Source organism: Diceros bicornis, chromosome 15 (assembly GCF_020826845.1).
Source record: "Diceros bicornis minor isolate mBicDic1 chromosome 15, mDicBic1.mat.cur, whole genome shotgun sequence".
Classification (NCBI taxonomy): Eukaryota; Metazoa; Chordata; class Mammalia; order Perissodactyla; family Rhinocerotidae; genus Diceros; species Diceros bicornis.
Window position 1 is genome coordinate 67,021,339 of NC_080754.1, and position 18,555 is coordinate 67,039,893.

The following is an 18,555-nucleotide window of genomic DNA, read 5'->3' on the forward strand; positions in this document are numbered from 1 at the left end:
CGCACCCCGATGTCACAGGGTGTTGTCCCCTATCTTGGCACTTTCCTCGGTGACCTGCTGATGCTGCACCTGGAGATGGGTGATTATCTCGAAGTGGATGAATCTGAGGACCAGGCAGGAAGGACCAGGATCCTGAGCCTGGGGATGCGTGAGCCCCCGAACTGAGCACTGAGCTCTCAGCACTTGGCACATCTCCTCTCATGAGAGCCTCACAGCCGCCCCTGGGAGCTGGGGCATCAGGCCCATCTTAGGGATGAGTGAACAGAGGCTCCGCCTGAGACATCCATTCTCGTTCCTCAGGCTGGGGAAGCTCAGAGCTGCCTGATGGCACAGCTGCGTGAGGTTTTATCTGAGCTGGACTCTGCCTGTCCCTCCCATGCTGCCCGTGGAGGGAGAGAGAAGTTGGGACCCCCAAGTCAGGCAGCACATAAGTGGCTGAGCAGTCGCCTCTGCCTGAGGCCTCAGCCTCCAAGTCTGTCATCAGAGAGGGTTGTGCTGCCAGGTACCTCAGCCTCCCCCCATGTCCTACTACTCTGGAGCCCAGAGCCCATCCTAGGTCCAAGTCCTGTTTTCTCTGCATGCCCCGCCCCCTCTGGGGACTTGGCAGTAGTGCCACATGAGAAGGGCAGGGCATAGGGGGCTAGTCAGTCTAGGGGGCTCTGTCTGATGGAATGAGATCAACCTTGAGAAGAGGACTGAGGAGCAGCTGTGGCACTCCCTGCAGGGGAGGGGAAGGAGGTGGAAATCAGAAACTCTCTGGGGAGAACAGTTTCTGGCTCCAACCCTTGTATCTTACATTGAGTGGAAGATTTTGGTAGAAGTCGAGACCCATCCAGTTGGCGCGTGGGTTGAGGGGAGGATGGCATCAAGGATATCTTCCTGGAGGAGGGGCTGATTATTCCCATTCTGAGAACAGGTAGATCCTGGATGGAACTGGAGGGAAGGAGCGTTCCCAGGACTGGTTCTCTGCCCCAGTCCTCACCCCCCTCAAGGGAGATCCTGCTGCTCCAGGTCGCTGCAAAGAATTATCACAAGACCCCGAGGAGTGATTTGGGGCCTGGTTCCAGGACATGGAGCTGCTCAACGAGAATGAGTGAGGCCGGGCAGGAGTTGGGTGAGGGCAGGGGTGGATTCTCCCTGTTGGCCAGTCCAGAGAGCCTGTCTCAGTGGCCCCCTGGTCAGCCCCAGGCCTTATGGCATGGCGACCTCTGGGACACCAAGACCCCAACTGCTGAGGTTTCTTTTGACCAAATTTTAGGAACTTTTAGTTTTCTAGTTGAATCTCTGGAATTGCATCAGCTCTAAGTGGGGAAACCAATGTAAAAAGATCAAAACATGCATGTGGAGAGGACAAGGCCCGAGGAAGATCATTTGAAAATGGACTAAAGGCAGGCAGGACTTTCCCTCCTGAGACCCCTCTAGGGGCTCCGTGTTCACCCCTGACCTAGATTTGAATCCTGCTGGGATCCTTGTACAGGACTCTGAATTCCTTTTCCTGCTTGATTTGTATCCAGGAGGAACGATTTCTGACGCAGCTTTTAAGGCTACTGTTGGGCCTTGTTACATAAACATGACTGCTCCCTGTGAACTAGGATTTCCAGCACCCCTGCCTTCCTTATGCAATTCCCTTTAGGGCAGAAATTCCCTAGAAGGCCCCCAGCCTCCTCCCTGGCTTGGCCTGATGGATCCCGAGTGAGCTCTACTTTGCCAGGATAAGGGACCATAATCCTGGCCAGTCAGTGACCCCACATTGTCCCTTGCTGTCCAAGGTGACTTCTGAGCTCGTGTCCTTCTGAGGTCCAAGGTCTTGGGCAATCCTCCAGTTTACACACTCAGTGTTGGTGTTCTGAACTCGTCCAAATGGGGTAATTGGGCCCAAGTCATTAAAGTGTGTCACCCCTGGGTGGCTGTGTTTTTTTCCCCAGTCTTGTGCTGTGGTTACATTACAACAACCTGCTGGGGTGTGAACCCTGTTTGGAGCTTTGAAAGATGAGGCATGACAGGGGTGTTGGGAGGTCCAGCAGGGAATGCCACGGAACTGATGATCCATGGTCGTGCATGAACACAGCCTTACCAATTAAAATACTGAAATGTTCCCCATCTGGTGGTGAATAGACACTGCTCTGATCTCACACCAAGAACCCGACCCATGACTAGCAGATTTCAAAGGGTTACCAAGTGGCATTTTGAACCTCTTCCCTTGGGAACACCCTGTAAGACAAGGGACAGATGAATCGCTTGGCACTTGTGTGTTATCGCCTCCTTTCTGATGGTTGCAAGTGTCACCCAGACACACAGGCTGGACTCTGCCAGGGAAGACTTCTCAGGACAGCCAGAAGCTGAGGATGAATTCTGGTTCCCGGCATCCCAGGCGCTTCCTGACATGGCACAGCCACCCAGGAAAGTGATTTGGTAATGGAAAGACTGGGAAGGCCGTACTTTCCCTCCAAAGAGAAAGAGAAGTGCCAACAGTGAAAGCTTGATCCCTCAAATAGACAATGAAATCCCAACAAGCAGTGGGTTCTTGTCAGATTACTGATGGTGAAAAGGCCTCTTTTGATAATAGCACGATCCCCCAGCTGCCATGTCCATCTTCATGAATCAAATTTCCAACACATATGGATCTAAAAAACTGAGGGAAATCTGGTATTTCCTTAGATGCAACACTGAATTAGCATGCAACAAAGAACATAAAAACGGAGACCTAGAAGTAAATACCTAATTTGAGTACATAGGCATCAAAGTGCTTTTGAAACAATATTTTGGAATCTATTGGAATATTACACAAAAAGAATAATCCACTTTTAGTACGTTTTACTGTGACTGTGAGGGGAAAAACTGAATCATCCCGTGACGTTGGTAACTCGCTGCTGACTTGAAAGTAAAAATAAATGATGTACATAGTAAAAGAAAATGAGAGAACAGCATGAAAAAAGAAGATCTTTCTCTCCTCACCTGAAACTCAACCTCTCACCTCAGAAAGAAACCGCTGTCTATATTTTTTATGTCACACAGCAGAGTTTAATAAAAGAAACGTATTGGTATGTTTTAAAGTTTCAAGAGCTCAAAGCAAGGAAGCATTAGGGACACACCCATGAGACCTCACTGAGGTGCCTGCTCCATTTCATCTGCTGTCAGGACGTCCTTCTTGGCCCTTCGTTTTCTCTGCCTCGCTAGCAAGTCTGTCCGCCATCAGTGCTACCACCAGTCTCTCTCCTGTGCTCCTCACTGCCCTTTCCTCCTTCCTGATACCTTCCACAGTCACCAGAAATTGTTGGCAGTGAAGCTGTGGAATGCCCAGATCAGCTCCTGGAATCATCTCTGTCAAATCCGAAGACCGGCAGGAGTGGGCATGGGACCTGGAGTGCAGACCACCTGCGAGCACACCTGGCAGGGATTCACCTGTGTGACTAGGTGCAAGTTTTTGCAACGCTTTGGCAAGATTGAAAGGACTTACCAGTTGTCCTGCACTGCTGCAGGCCTGGAGTCCTTGCGGTCTCTCGGGCCAGCAGACCTTGTGGGGCTGGTCCAAGGTGTCCTCCCAGAGACCCGTCACTGCCAGAATGGGATGGGATTCTAGTAACCCATCCCTTGACTATGTCACTGGACATCCTAAAAGGGATGGAGGTGCTTAAACCAGGCTTTGGTTTGGACTGGTTCCCACAGTCACGCTGCTTCCTCTGTGAAGACATGACTATCATCCTTCTTTTCCTCTTACCCTACAAAAATAAATCATGAAATTGGGTCAAATGACAAAGGAAGCCTGCTATTTTAGGACAATTATCATGGCTGTTTTGTACTTCTACCCTCCCTCTATCCTCTGGGGATCTGACCTGTGTCCTGGGATGTCATCAGGCAGATTTGCATCAAGAACAGAAAGCTCCAGGTCAAAACTCAAGGCTCCTCCAGATCATTTCTCTCCCTCCATCCTGTTAACACCCCCTCCTTGTTTGAGTGTGTTTCTATTCCTTTCTTGTCCTTGTCACTCTCAACTGTACAAGTCCTGGCACTCCCTCTCAGGACAGTCGGTCCCCAATCTTTTACTAAATCCCAAATCCCACCATTTCTGTGTTTTCTGACTACTCATTTGCTTAATCCACTGACCACTCGGTGTTCATAGAAGTCAAATCAATAGTGACATTGTCAACCAGCCCTTGTTAGCGACTTACTCCCACATCGCAGATGTTCACATAATCCAAATGGTTATGTTCAAAGTAAATAATTCAGAAAACATATTCACTCACCACAAATTCCTAATATCTAATACTTTTATTCAAACACTCATACAGTGGATACCTGTCCCTCAAGATAAGAAGTAATGCCATATCACCGATCCTCACCTTAATTTCCTCCTACCCCTATCAATCCTGGATTCCATGGACTATGAACTCAATAATTTCCTTGGAATAATAAAAAATTCCTTACCACTTAGTTATGTTGTAAACCTCCAAACCCAGAAGATCCCGATTATCTGCCATGCCGCAGCTACTGCTGGTCTTATAACAAGCTGAAGAAAAAGCAGGAAACATGATCTTTTGGTACCACTGTAATTACAAAACCATCTGCATCAACTGGGAAGCACTCATAATGCCTGAAAATTTTGTTCTCTTTTTTTGTGTTGGGTCAATAACAAAAAGAAAATTCAATTAAAAAATGGACAAGGGACCAGAATAGACTTTTTCCAGTGAAGACATACAAGTGGCCAATAGGTGTATGAAAAGGTGTTTGGCATCACTAATCAGGGAATGCAAATCAAAACCACAATGAGCTATCACTTCACACCTGTTAAGATGGCGATTATCAAAAAAACTAAAGGTGGCAAATGTTGGTGAGGATGTGGAGAAAAGAAACCCTTGTGGGAATGTAAACTAGTACAGCCATTATGGAAAACAGTATGGAGCTTCCTCCAAAAATGAAAACTAACATATGATCCAGCAATCCCACTTCTAGTATATACCCACAGCAATTGAAATCAGGGTCTCAGCGAGATACCTGCTCTCTAATGTTCATTGCAGCTAATTTACAATAGCCAAGACACTGACGTAACCTAAATGTCACTGACGGATGAAAGGATGAAGAAATGGAATATTAGTCAACCTTGAAAAAAAGCAATTCCTGCCATTTTTGACAACATGGATGGACCTGGTAGACATTATGCTAAGTGAAATAAGGCAGACAGAGAAAGGCAAATACTTATATGTGGAATCTAAAATAGTTAAACGCATACAAGCAGAGATTAGAATGGTGGTTGCCAGGGGATGGGAGGATGGAGAATTTGGGATCTGACGGTCAAAGGATACAAAGTTTCAGTTACCAAGATAAATAAGTTCTGGAGGTGTAGGCTACGGCATAGTGCCTACAGGTAACAAGACTGTACTGCATACATCACATTTGCTAATACAGTAGATATTAAGAGTTCTTACCACACAATAATAGTAATAAAGGAGATGAGAGAAAACTTTGGGAATTGATGGATATGTTTGTGGCCTTGATGGTGGTGACAGTCTCAAGGGTGTATACTTATGTCCAAATTCATCAAGCTGTATATGAAAAAGTATGACATCATCGTTGATTCTTCTGCATCTTGAAATATGCCAAGTTCTCATCACATGAGAAAATTTTGTAACTATATATGGGGACAGATGTTAACTGAACTTATTGTGCTGATCATTTCAACATGTATTCAAACATTGAATCATTAAGTTGTACCTCTGAAACTAATATAATGTTGTATGTCAACTTTACCTCAATTAAAAAAGCACAACAGACAAAATGATTTGAATATTGTAAATGAGTTCAGTGAATCCCTGAAACTGCCCCATTCCCATATGGGAGTTACAGGAAGCAGAGAGGATGAAGGAAGATGGAAGAAAGTTGTACAAAACACTATTCAAATTAAAATCATTTGAGTTGCTATCAGCTCCTTGTGGCAGAGTTCTGTGAGCCCTGATCTTCTTTCACATTTATCTTGGAAAAGTATACTTTCAGACCCAACCCATGATAGTTCATCATTTTCTCTAATACGAAAATCTCAACTTAATAAATAAAACCAAAAGCATCCCTTATGTATGAATAAAGTTAGTGAACTTTACAGAGAAAAGAGCATATTTGCACAATCTCAATAAAGCAAACAGAAGAACTGAATGATTATCGAGTCTCAGTCAAGCTTATATTTGAAAGCCAGTGAAACCAGGATATCTTTTCAAGGATGTGTGTAGAGCTGTCAGCCTTGGAAGATAGAAATAGTGGCCTCCTCTGGAACAAAGGGCAGGCTTGCTTACTGCCCAATATAATAGAAATAACACCCCTCCCTGGGGCAAAGGTCAGCAGACTTCCTGTCCATTATCAAAGATTTGAGTTCCTTAAGCTCTGAGCTCTTGCAACCCTCTGCATGTCAGCTGGCTCACTGTGTATCACCCTGTAGGAAGTGGGATTTAGTGAACCAGTGCAAATGCTGATACTCGGGCCACTGTTATTGCTGTGTCGTTAAGTCCCTTGTCTCTGACCCATGGGTCTAGTTTCTTTTGCCAGCATCTATAAGACCATGGTAGGCTGACTTATTAGCTTGCAGGTAAGGTAAAATATCATACCTTTCACGGTTCCTGACAAGCCCTTAATGTAACCAGTACTCTTAGGAACAGAGAGCTGTCCAGAACAATATGTATGGATATTCTTCATCGAAGACTTCATACAACCAAAACTTTAATAAGTCTCTCTGATCTCTTTTATTTCTACCCCAAGTAGAAGGAGAGGCACCAAACTATTACAGACCTAGGGCTTGTGCAAGCCACCTGGAGACCTAGTGACCAGAAACTTCCCATGGGGAGCAAAGACAGATGGGCATATTTCCAAAATGGACACATATGCCTCCTTATCATCCAAAAGACAGTACATTATCTTAATTTATGATGATTTCATTCATTAAAATCTTGTGATGGGCCAAAGATACATATCTAAGAGGAGTGAGACACATGGCAGTTGTAAGCAGATTAACACATTTGGTGAATATCAAACTCTGAACTAAACTTAGTGTTCTAATCAATTATAAGGTACGACAAATTTAATTAGGTCAATTAAATGATATTTAATGGTATGCCTGAATATTACTCTGCAATAATGAACAAGAAACTCATGTAAATAACCATAATTGGTCTTACTTTAAAATATGATAGTCAAGACTGTTTGAGATAAGCTGGAGAGAAGGAAGGGGAGAAATAGATAAAAGTTAGCTGCTCTGAAACCACTCTCAAGACCCCTGGATCTACATGTAACCCAGGAGATCGAGGCAGATGGCTGTGTGCCTAGATCCTCCTGCACTGTGGTTCTCAGGGATGTCACGGGGCTGAAGCAGCTTCCTGAATCGTGTTTACACATCCATGTGTACAATACCCCTGACCATGGGGATGAAACACCATTCAATCATCCCTTACACCCCTCTAATTAACAATTAGATTTCAGAATCGTTGTATCATTACATGATAATTTATTCTTCAAACCTGTAGGATGCCGAGCTAAAAGAAAATCAAATTTCAATGGCTTCTTTTCTTTGAAGGACCAAGATGTTCTTTCACACTTGGAATCCGGATTAGAGGATAAATCCATCAAATCAATGGAAACAAGTTAAGAAATGGACAGAGGGATATTTCATTCATATATACACATTTTGCACTGTGGCAAAAATAGAGTTATATTTTAAAAAATTAGAATTTTTTGAAATTTTAGAGATTTTAAAGACTTTGTTCTGCTTATACTCCCTTTCGTTTACCAAATCAAACTCACTCTTTAATGGGCATCTAGCATTGAGTGCTAATAACAGCAGCTTTTTTAAATTCTTATTTTTCCCAGGTCAAAGACCAAGGGTAGAGGTAGTCAAGAGATCAAGTCTAATCTACCTAAGGGTGTGGCAGGCTTACCTATGGATGTTCAAGCCAGACATTGCCAGAAGAACTACATCTCTTCACCCATAGGTGAGTTTTTACTAGTAATCACAGAAACTTAAGGATATCAAGGGAAATTTTTTATTAAGAACCCAAGTTATAGATTCCTCTCTTAGGTTCATTACTTTGAATTTTTGACTCAAATCATATATATCAATTGGACCATGTTCAATTCTATGATCTTTAGAAGATGCAGCCTACAGCTGAAGAGAAACAGATACAACACCAATATCTTATCCTCTCTAGCCAAACTGAGAGCCCCTGGAGTCAGAAGTTTTCAAGAAAAGAAAAAGTCATCCGTCTTTGGAAGAGAGACAGTAGAGGCTACTCAAACATTCAACTTTAAATTGTTAACATGACTTGTTAGAATGTGATGGAGCACACCTTCTAAGTTTCATGATTTTTCTCCACAATATTGAGATGGATGACCTTGAAGTCCAGTTTCCCCATAAATTTATTTATTCAATGATAAAATTAATTTCCCTATAATTACCATGAAAATCTTATGTCATAGTCTCTGACTAAAAGGAAACAAAGCAAATTGAGCAGTTGAATAGCAGTGTAATTAATTCCATACAAGGATCTTACGGCAGCATTATGTATAATAGTGAAACTGGATGTAATCCCATTTCTATCAAAGAAGAAGTAAACAGATTATGGTATTCCTGTTCTTTGGAATACCTCTAAAACATCTAACATGGTAAGTTAGAATGATGTGCACTGATAAGGGGAGACGTCTTTGATATATGATTTGGGAAACAGCAAATTGCAAAACGATGTAGTTATGTAATTTATGTTAAAAAACTTTATGTGTATTTATAAATTCATAGGAAATTTCCAGAAGAATAAACCCCACCCTGTTAACAGTAGTGGGTTCTGAGTAGGGGAGTGAGTTTTCAGGGAAGGGGATGAAAGGGGTGGGTTTCACTTTATACAGATCTGTGTACTGTGACTTTTTTTACAATATGTATTTCTTTCATAATTAGAAAAATGAATGATGTGACCATTTGGTGCAGGACAACAGTATTATGTTCACCAGTCTCTGTACTGTATGTTACTGCACAGCATGGACTGTAGGAAAAAGCCCAGAGGAGCAATGAAGACAAAGAAGACACGACACCTGCAAAAAGTCAGTGGAGTATTTCTACACAACAAACCTTCCAGGTGAGTGACGGTCAGTATCTTCCACTGCTCCAGCTCTCGCAAGAAACCTAGTACCTTCCCAGGGTAAGCTGGAGGACCACGGCCCACTAGTCCACTCCCCGCCCAGGGCCTGTTTGTGCAGGGTGACTGCCATCAAGCAGACAATGGACTCAGGATGGGGCCTGTGTCTTTGGGGAGGCTGGTAGAGAGGCACAAAGTCGAACACCAGCTAAGGGCACACACCTGAGAGGTGGAGTTCCAGGTGGAGACTCAAAATGTACCAAGACACCGCATGAAGGAAGCTACTCGACCTCCCTGAGCCTCAGTGTCCCCCCCCTGTAAAATGGGAATCACAGGCCTACTTCACAGAGCTGTTGGGGAAGATACATAAAAGTGCCTGTGACAGTCAGTGTCCACATTATTAACAAAGTCGTATCTGACTTCAAAATAATCGATGAAAAGAATAACCTTGATGAGACCAAAGACGAGATGCCCAGCTTCGTAACAGCCCCAGCAGCATGAGAATGAGAGGAGCTCCAAGTAAGCAGGGTTCTTCACAGCTCCACTGGAGATGATGGACACGGGCTACACCAGGATAAGGGGCTGTTGTACAGTGACTCGTGTAGTGAGGGTGGATCCCTAAAGACACTGTGAAATACAGTTACACACAGTGGCTCCTAGGAAACAACTAAAAGCAATCAACGCAGCAGATAGGAATAGGAAGGCGGCGAGCAGAGGAGGGTCAGAGCCACAAAATCTGAAGGAAGACACTGAACCACAAGAGCCCAGCTTTGTCAACAGCTGCTGTGGTTGCACCAGGAGATCAAACGTCTGAGACAGCCATTGTGGGGACTGCTGGGAGCACACACACCCTGAGACTTTCCTCTCCATTAATCCTTGTTTTAAGATGATGAGGGCCGGCCCCGTGGCTTAGCGGTTAAGTGCTCGCGCTCCTCTGCTGGTGGCCCGGTTTCGGATCCTGGGCGCTCACCAACACACTGTTTCTCCAGCCATGCTGAGGCCGCGTCCCACATACAGCAACTAGAAGGATGTGCAGCTATGACATACAACTATCCACTGGGACTTTGGGGGGAAAATAATTAAATAAATAAAATCTTTAAAAAAAAAAAAGGGCCAGCCCCGTGGCTTAGCAGTTGGGTGCGCGCACTCTGCTGCTGGCAGCCCGGGTTCGGATCCCGGGCACGCACCGCTTCTCCAGCCACGCTGAGGCCGCGTCCCACATACAGCAGCTAGAAGGATGTGCAGCTATGACATACAACTATCTACTGGGGCTTTGGGGGGAAAAATAAATAAATAAAATCTAAAAAAATAAAATAAAATAAGATGATGAATATCCTCATGTTACAATGTCTCTTTCCAACCCTTGTGGACGAGTGTAATCAGAACCCCCTGAAGAAGGCACAGGCCAGAATAGGATGGAACACTGGGGGCTGGGGGAGTGGCGCTGCACCTGACCACACAGACTATCACCCGGGCCTATTGAACACGAGAGAAGAACCCAAGGATGTGGTCTAATGAGAATTCCCCGTCTTGCCACATTCAGAGACACTACAGAGTTTCTCTTCCGTTCTTTACAAAAATGTCAAAGAATTCATGCGTCATTAATTCATAAAGAGGCAAATTCTTGACAAAGTGACAGAGTCCAGATTCCATGACCAGGTTTTTCAGTTGTTTTGATAATATCCCACATTCAGGAATCAGAAATGTAACCTATTGGGATGTGTAATATAAACAAGGACTTTTTTTGATGTAGATCAACGCCCAGATTTTTAGAGATGACATAAATCATGAAAGCTGCTAACCATTCCTCCACAGGTTTCAATAAGACTTTTAAGTTAATTTACCAATCTCAGGAAAAAAGAATTTGGCAATTCATGTTTTTTGTTTCTGCATTCAAGCATACAGTACAGGCAAGAAAATGAGCAGAAAAAAATTAACAAGAAGGTCTTGTGCCTGCCCGGTGGCTTAGCGGTTAAGTGTGCACGCTCTGCTATTGGTGGCCCGGGTTTGGATCTGGGCACACACCGATGCACCGCTTGTCTGGCCATGCTGAGGCCACGTCCCACATACAACAACTAGAAGGATGTGCAACTATGACATACAACTATCTACTGGGGCTTTGGGCAAAAAAAAGGAGGAGGATTGGCAATAGATGTTAGCTCAGAGCCGGTCTTTCTCAGCAAAAAGAGGAAGATTAGCATGGATGTTAACTCAGGGCTGATCTTCCTCAAAAAACAAAAGAAAAAAACAAGGTCTTGGTTGCATTTCATCTTTTGCAAATAAGCAGGATATTTTATGCTCTGTTCCTTTCACTACTCTAAACAATTTTTAAAGAATATGGTACATCTGACTATCCCTAGGCGTGTTTATCCTGGAACCTTGCCAGAATCCAAAGCAGAGATGTTAAAGCTGATGGGTTTCAAATGCTGCCCAAGTGCTGTCTACCTTGAACATCCCTCTCCCAAAGCTGGACCACCGGTCTCTTCCTGAGGGATCAGAGTCGTCACCCGTGTCCCTGAGAGACTGGCCACTCAGGCCTGAGCTGAGATTAGGCTATCAATCTAAATGGCAAAATGCTTAAGCTATTTTCATCTTAAGAATGCTGTTTCAGAGGCCCCTGCACTGGAAGGTGTTGGTGAAAATGTTCTATTAGATACTTGTCTGGGAATTGGGTTGTTCTTCTCTGCTCTTGGCGGATCCTGGGGAAACCAATGATTAACCTCACGGATGCCTCAACTTCCACTTCTGCGAAAAAGGCAAGCAACAGCCACTGTTACTACCCTGCAAAGCTCTTAAGTTGTGCTTGCAAGAGGGGCCACAAGGGCGAATTTCTCCCAAAAGCTGATGAAATGATGGCACTTTGGCTGGAGAAGGCAGAGGGCAGCAGGCGGAGGAAAGTTTCTGGGATGTCAAACCAGTTCCCATAAGCACTTTAGAGAAACACCTGGCCCTGGACTAGGTAGGAGGCTGTGGCAAGACCCACAGACATGCAGGTGGGAGGAGGAATCAAGCAACGGAGGGAGGCGGTGTGGAATAGACATGAGTCCGGCTTCAATTTTGGACAAAAGCAGTTGCACGATGCAGGCCCGCAGCTGCCCATGCAGCCGCCACACCCTCCTAACTCCTTGGTCCCTCTTGTCCTGTCACATCCCTCTGAGACTCAGTCCAGGTGGAGCAGGTGCAGGACCACAGTGCAGAGCACACCTCCTTGCTCCTCCCCTCAGGGCTAGGCACCGCCCCGTGCCCAGAGTATCCGGGGAGTTATAGTCCTGTAGTCCTGCAAGTTCCCAGCCTGGAGCGGTGAGAGACAAAATCTCCCAGCATGCACAGCTAGGGGCCCCAACTCCCTCCTTGTCCCTCCACCCCTGGGCCCCACTCCTCTCCTTGTCCACCCCACCCTCTATCATACCTCTTCTCTCTACCACGCCCACCCTCCATGCCCTGCCCACCGCCTGGAGTATGCGCAGCGTGGTTGGCCTGCATCCCTTGAGCCCGGTACTCAGGTAGTGGTGGGGCTCACCAGCCTGGCTGTTGCTGAGGTTGCTTGCAGCCCTCCTTGAAGCTCCCTGGCCAGTATTTGAAATGTAAATTCAATATCTAAAATGGAAATACCGGGTGACTGGGATCCTGGAATTTGCCTTTTCAAGGCCACTTGTCCTGCTATCCCCTCCATCCCTCCAGGCTGCCATGATCCTCCCTCTGGACCCTGTGGTCAGGGTCGCTGCAGAGATCCTCCCTTTGGACCCCGGCTGCCTGAAGGGCCCATACCTTGGTCAGGCATCTTAGAAGGACTGCCCTGAGCCATGTCATAAAAAGGAGAAAACATCACAGTGGACAACCCCAATTCCTGCATATACAGATGGGAAACTTAGGTGCACTGGTAAGTGACTCCTAAGCCACTTCAGGGGACCACACGCACGCCCCTTCTCCAACGCTGCACACAGGCTTGTTCACTGGACTTCCTTATCCCAGTGTGGACCTCTTGGTCTCATTAACACAGGCAACAGCACTGAAACTTCCCGTTGGTCCTTCCCACAATGTCAGGGAAGTTTTTGTAGGAAGGTAATATTCAATTTCTGCTCTACTATAGGGCTGGCTCCTTGGCAACCAGTTTTAATATCCCTTTTTAAATATACCCTCAGAATCACAAAATAATTAAGCAAAATAATTTGTTGCTGTTGGGGGTTATGGTGATAACTCTCTGAAGTCATTTTTCCATTTAGCTACTCTGACTCCAAATACTACAGCACCACGTGCTTCTCAGACTGGTGAATGCACAGCTCCACTTCTTTGCAGAGAGGATGCACAACAGCAGAATATCCGTGGCCCGACTTTCTGGAGCATCAGTATTACTACAAGATTTGGAAGAAGCAAAGTTAGGTCATTTCCATGGTAAGGAATTAAAAACTTAAAACTAAGATGAGGTGGGAAAGTCATATACCATTAATATTTGTCAGTAATCTGTGCCTGAAATGTCAGACTTTCTCTGAGAAAGAACTCTGAGACCCTATTTCCCATTGTTTTCAATAGGAAAAATTAGAAGGCATAGCAAATCTATCGAAAAATCCTACCAATTTCCTAAGTCACGATATGGCACCTAGACATAAGTTATGAACATCATTGTTCCTCGTTTTCTTCCTCATTCAACCCAGTCCCACAGGTCTTGAGTGATTGCTGTGAACACTGCACTGTGCTAGATGTCAAGGCCTTGGTGAGCATCATTATGGGGGTGGACGTTCATGGAAAAAGATTGCATCATAAAAACTCAAAGCTATGCCACTTGCCAAATTGAGGCAAAAATGGAAAGACCTAGGGCACCAAGGAAGAGTGAGGGCATTAATCGATACTTGGGAGTATTAAAATCCATCTAATGGTGTCATGAGTGAATGTGTTCCACTTTAAAACAAAACACAGCTGCTGTTCTCAGATATTGAGTTTATCTTTGTGCAAATATGCAGGATTTAAAGTGTTTATTGATGTATAACATTCATACAGAAATATATGCAGAGGTCATCCATGTAAACCTCAAAGAATTATTACAAAGTGAACACACTTGTGTGACCAAGAACTAGCACCAGCTTCATTCAGGCCCCGACAATCCCTTTCTCCCTCCTTCCTCCCCAAAGGTAACCAATATCTTACCAGCAAACACTGTATATCGAGTTTGTCTTCTTATACAAGTGTTTTAGTACAGGACAATTTAAACAATATACAAAATAAACAAAATAGCATAGTAGGCCCATCACCCAACTTCGACAACTACTAATCATCTGCCATTTTTGTTTTATCTAGACTCCATCCCATTCTCACCTCACTTTATTATTCTTTTAGTCCTTTTTGTGTGTGGGGGAGGGTAAGATGTACACACACTGAAAGGCACAAATCTCAATCGTACAGTTTTAGCAAATAAACATGCCCATATAACCTTCACCCCTTTAAGAATAATGTATTTCCTTCACCCCCAGAAAACTCCTTCCTGTTCCTTCCCAGGCAATTTTTTCCTTCCCCCGAGGCAACAACTGATCTGTTTTTTTCACCATAGGTTCATCTTGGCAGAAATCAGCCCACGTGTATTGTTTTCTGTCTAGCTTGCATCCCTCAGCACGAGGTAGATGAGACTCACCCAGCACGTGTGTGTCAGCGTTTGCTCCTCGGCACGGCTGAGGGCGTTCTGCTCTGTGGATGCCCCGAAGTGGGCTCGTCTTCCTCCTGGGGACGTGCAGGTCATCTCCTGTGAACATTCTTGTACAAACCCTTTTTGTATGCTGTTTAATTCCTTTATTAGCATTTAAGTGACACACCTTTGCAGTTTTTAGTGGTTGATCCAGGTTACAATATGCATCTTTAACATATCACAGCCTACCTAGACTTAATAGTGCACCAGTTTAATCAATGTAAAATATGGAAGCCTTGTTACAGAACAGTTCCATTTACCTCTGTCTGTCCTTTGTGCTATGTTGTCATAAATTTTACATCTACCCATGTTATAAATCCCACAATACAGTGTTATGATTTTTCTTTAAATAGTCATAGGTCTTTTAAAGAAATTAAGAGAAAAAAGTTAAGTATTTGGAGGGAGATGCTTTGAGGCTCTGCAAATGTACTGTTTCTTCTCTAAGTTTCACTCACAGTTTTTGCATTCATCAGTCAGTCTTGCCCACAGTAATTATTACTGTGGTGGTCTAGTGGCGATTTTCTATTTCATGCTATCCAGCCGCGTTTATTATTTGGAATTCTGTGAGGAATATTCCCCCCTCCCTCTCCCTACCTTCTTCCTGTCTTTCTCTCTTTCTCTCATTCTCCCCCCCCTTTTTTTTCTTTCTTCCTTTCTTATTTAATCTTCTTTATATCAGTATAGACTCATGGATATTTATTTTATTCTCTGGGTAATAATCCAATGCTACCATTATTTATTTTGTTGCTCCCAGTTTTCCAGCTTGAGCCGTACGGAAGTCTTTAAGATTGATTCCTTTTGGTTTTTTTTTTAAAGATTTTATTTATTTATTTTTTCCCCACAAAGCCCCAGTAGATAGTTGTATGTCATAGTTGCACAGCTTTCTAGTTGCTGTATGTGGGACGTGGCCTCAGCATGGCCAGAGAAGTGGTGCGCGCCTGGGACCAAACCCAGGCCGCCAGCAGCGGAGCATGCTCACTTAACCGCTAAGCCACAGGGCCAGCCCAGATTGATTCCTTTTGACACATCTCATCATTTTCTGTGTTTTTTTTTTGAAAGCACTTTCCTACTTTCTGGCACTACAAGAAGCTCCAGGCTCATATTGTATTTCCCATCCCCAGATTTGAATTAGCCATTTCTCCAAGAAAACCTGGTTCTTTTTATTGAAGAATGATATCTAGAAACCAAAATCTGGGAGCTGGGTGTGACCATTGATACGAGGGTGTCACTGCTTCTAGACCCTCTCAGCAGAGCTTGGAAATGTATGTATGAATGTAAACTCAGGTATACACATCTACCTATCGATATATCAATCTATCAATCTATCTATCTATCTGGATAGATATATTAAAAGAGACATGGATTCATACTGATACTTCCAACTCCAATCCAGCACCACAGAGTTTATTCCAGCATTCTCCTTTTGTTTATTTGTAACTTCTTTCACCAACAGTGAGAAACTTAACTCCAGTTATCTACAATATATTTACTAATGTGTCAACTAGTTTCAGAATCGCTAATCCATACCCTTATGAAAAACAAATTTACCACCTAGAGTACAGTGTTTTTGTACAGTACTTTAGTTTTACAGTATCTCATCAAAACACTGTCTTCCAAAGTTACTTCGGTCAGGACCTTTCATCCCCACCCCTTCTGTGTGGTTATGTCACATGCTTGTAATACAGTAAGGTACATTTGTCACTGCAGTCCATCTGAGTTCCCCAGCATCCTGATTGATTTTTAAAATTTGCAGAGTAAAATTCACTCTATGTGGTGTACAGTTGTATGGGTTTTGACAACTTTACGGTCATGTATCCATGTCCACGGTACCACACAGAGCTGTTACTTTCACTCCCAAAATTCTCTCATACTGTCTCTTTGTAGTCAACCCCTTCCCCCACTCCATTCCTTGGCAACCACTGATCATTTTCCATCCCTGTAATGCTGTCTTTTCTAGAAAGTCATATAAATGGAATCATATACTATATAGCCTTTTGAATCTGGCTTCCTTCACTTAGAGATATGCATCCAAGATTAATCCTTGTTGTTGTGTGAATCAAGAGTTTATCCTTTTTATTGCCAAGTAGTATTCTAATGTACTGATGCACCACAGTTTCTTTCTCCATTCACCTGATGAAGGACATTTAGTTTGTTGCTGGCTTTTCACAATTATGAATAAAATGGCTATGAAGATTCACGCAAAGAGTTTTGTTTAAACGTTAGTTTTCAATTTGCTTCAGTAAATCTCTAGGAGTGGGATATCTGAGTCATATAATAAGTGTATGTTTAACTTTATAAGAACCTGTTAACTGTTTTCCGAATGCAACTATCATGTAGCATTCCCAGTTCTAGTTGCTCCTAGTCCTCACCAGCACTCTGTAGTTGCAAATTTATTTTTTATTTTAGCCACCTAATAGGTGTGTGGTATCTTATTGTGGCTTCTGCTTCCTTTTTGAAAGTGAGTTCTGCTAAATATAAAATCCTGTGTTGACTTTTGGGTTTTCTTTCTGCACTTGAGAGATGTCATTTTGTTGTTGATTTGTCTCTTTTGTTTTTGATAATATATCATCCATCATTCACATTATTTCTCCCTGTATGTAATGTCTTCCCCTGTATATATGTATTTCCCTGACTGCTTTCAAGATTTTCTTTTTATCTTTGGATTTTAGCAGCTTGACTATCATGTGCCTAGGTATGGTTTTATTTTGTATTTTATTTTGTGTGTTTCCTGACTTTCTTGGATCTAAAATTTTAGATTTTTCACCAAATTTTGGAAGTTTTATGCTATTACTCATTGATTTGCCTTTCTGCTTCATTTAATTTTTTGTCTCTCCCCTCTCTGATGGGGACTCACTCATCTCACAGGTCTTAAGGCTGTCTTCATTTTTCTCAAAACTTTTATGTTCTTTTCTTCATACTGGATAATTTCTATTGCTCTATATTCATGTTTCTTCTACTGTTTCTAATCTACCAGTAAACTCAAAAATATTTTCTGTATTTCATCTTCCTATTTGGTTCTTTTTTGTAATTTCCATTTCTCTGCTGAGTTTCTACATCTGTTCATTCATTATGAGAATATTTTTCTTTACCACCATGATCATCTTTATAAAAGCTGTTTTCTCATCCTTGTCTGCTAATTGCAACACCTTGGGAATAGTTTCTACTGCCCACTTTTGGTCGTATATGGATTATATTTTCCTATTTCTTCAAATCTCATGATTTTTTAAATTATGTACTGGAAACCATGGATGATAGGTATGGAGACTCTGGATTCTATTGTATCCCTGTGAAGAGTGTTGTTATTTTTCTAGCAGAGAGTTAACTTGGCTGGACTGAAACTCCAATCCTATCTCCTTTACAATGGGCATAGCTGAAATCCTCATTCAGTTCTTTCATCTTCCAACTGCTGTTTTTACACTACGCCCTCTGGGGCCTACCCTGCAGGTGTGTTGTTCAAAGATCTGCCAATTTGCTGTGTGTGTGGGGGGCAGACTTTCATACATATTTTAAGATTTTCCTCTTTGTGGTTCCCTCCCTTCCAGAATTTCTCCCCTAACTTTCCGGCTACTCTGCCAGCCCCAAAATACATCCTCTAACATTACAAGTAATACTATAGTTTTTCCCGTCTGGGCCATGTACAGATTTTGGAATGCTTTGAGGCAAAATACTCAAGCTTGCAAATATCTCCTGGTAAAATTCCCATGATTCAAGGGAAGACTCCCCTTCAGTTCTGCTTGCCTTTGGAAGAGATTTATGCATACATACATATACACATTTATT

At 43.3% G+C, this 18,555-nt stretch overlaps 2 protein-coding genes across 9 annotated transcripts in view; both read left to right on the forward strand.

The window, feature by feature from the left end:
• Window positions 1-624, forward strand: part of LOC131415035 (uncharacterized) — a 260,753-nt gene extending 260,129 nt beyond the window's left edge. For both annotated transcript variants that reach the window (XR_009222312.1, XM_058556491.1), the window contains one exon: window positions 19-624. Coding sequence is in view for 1 of the 2 variants with exons in the window: in XM_058556491.1 (XP_058412474.1) it covers window positions 19-61 (43 nt within the window). In the remaining variant the exon portion in view is untranslated. The remainder of the gene's footprint in view (window positions 1-18) is intronic.
• Window positions 1-18,555, forward strand: part of LOC131415036 (ral-GDS-related protein-like) — a 151,519-nt gene that overhangs the window by 27,879 nt on the left and 105,085 nt on the right. The gene's annotated exons all lie outside the window — the stretch shown is intronic.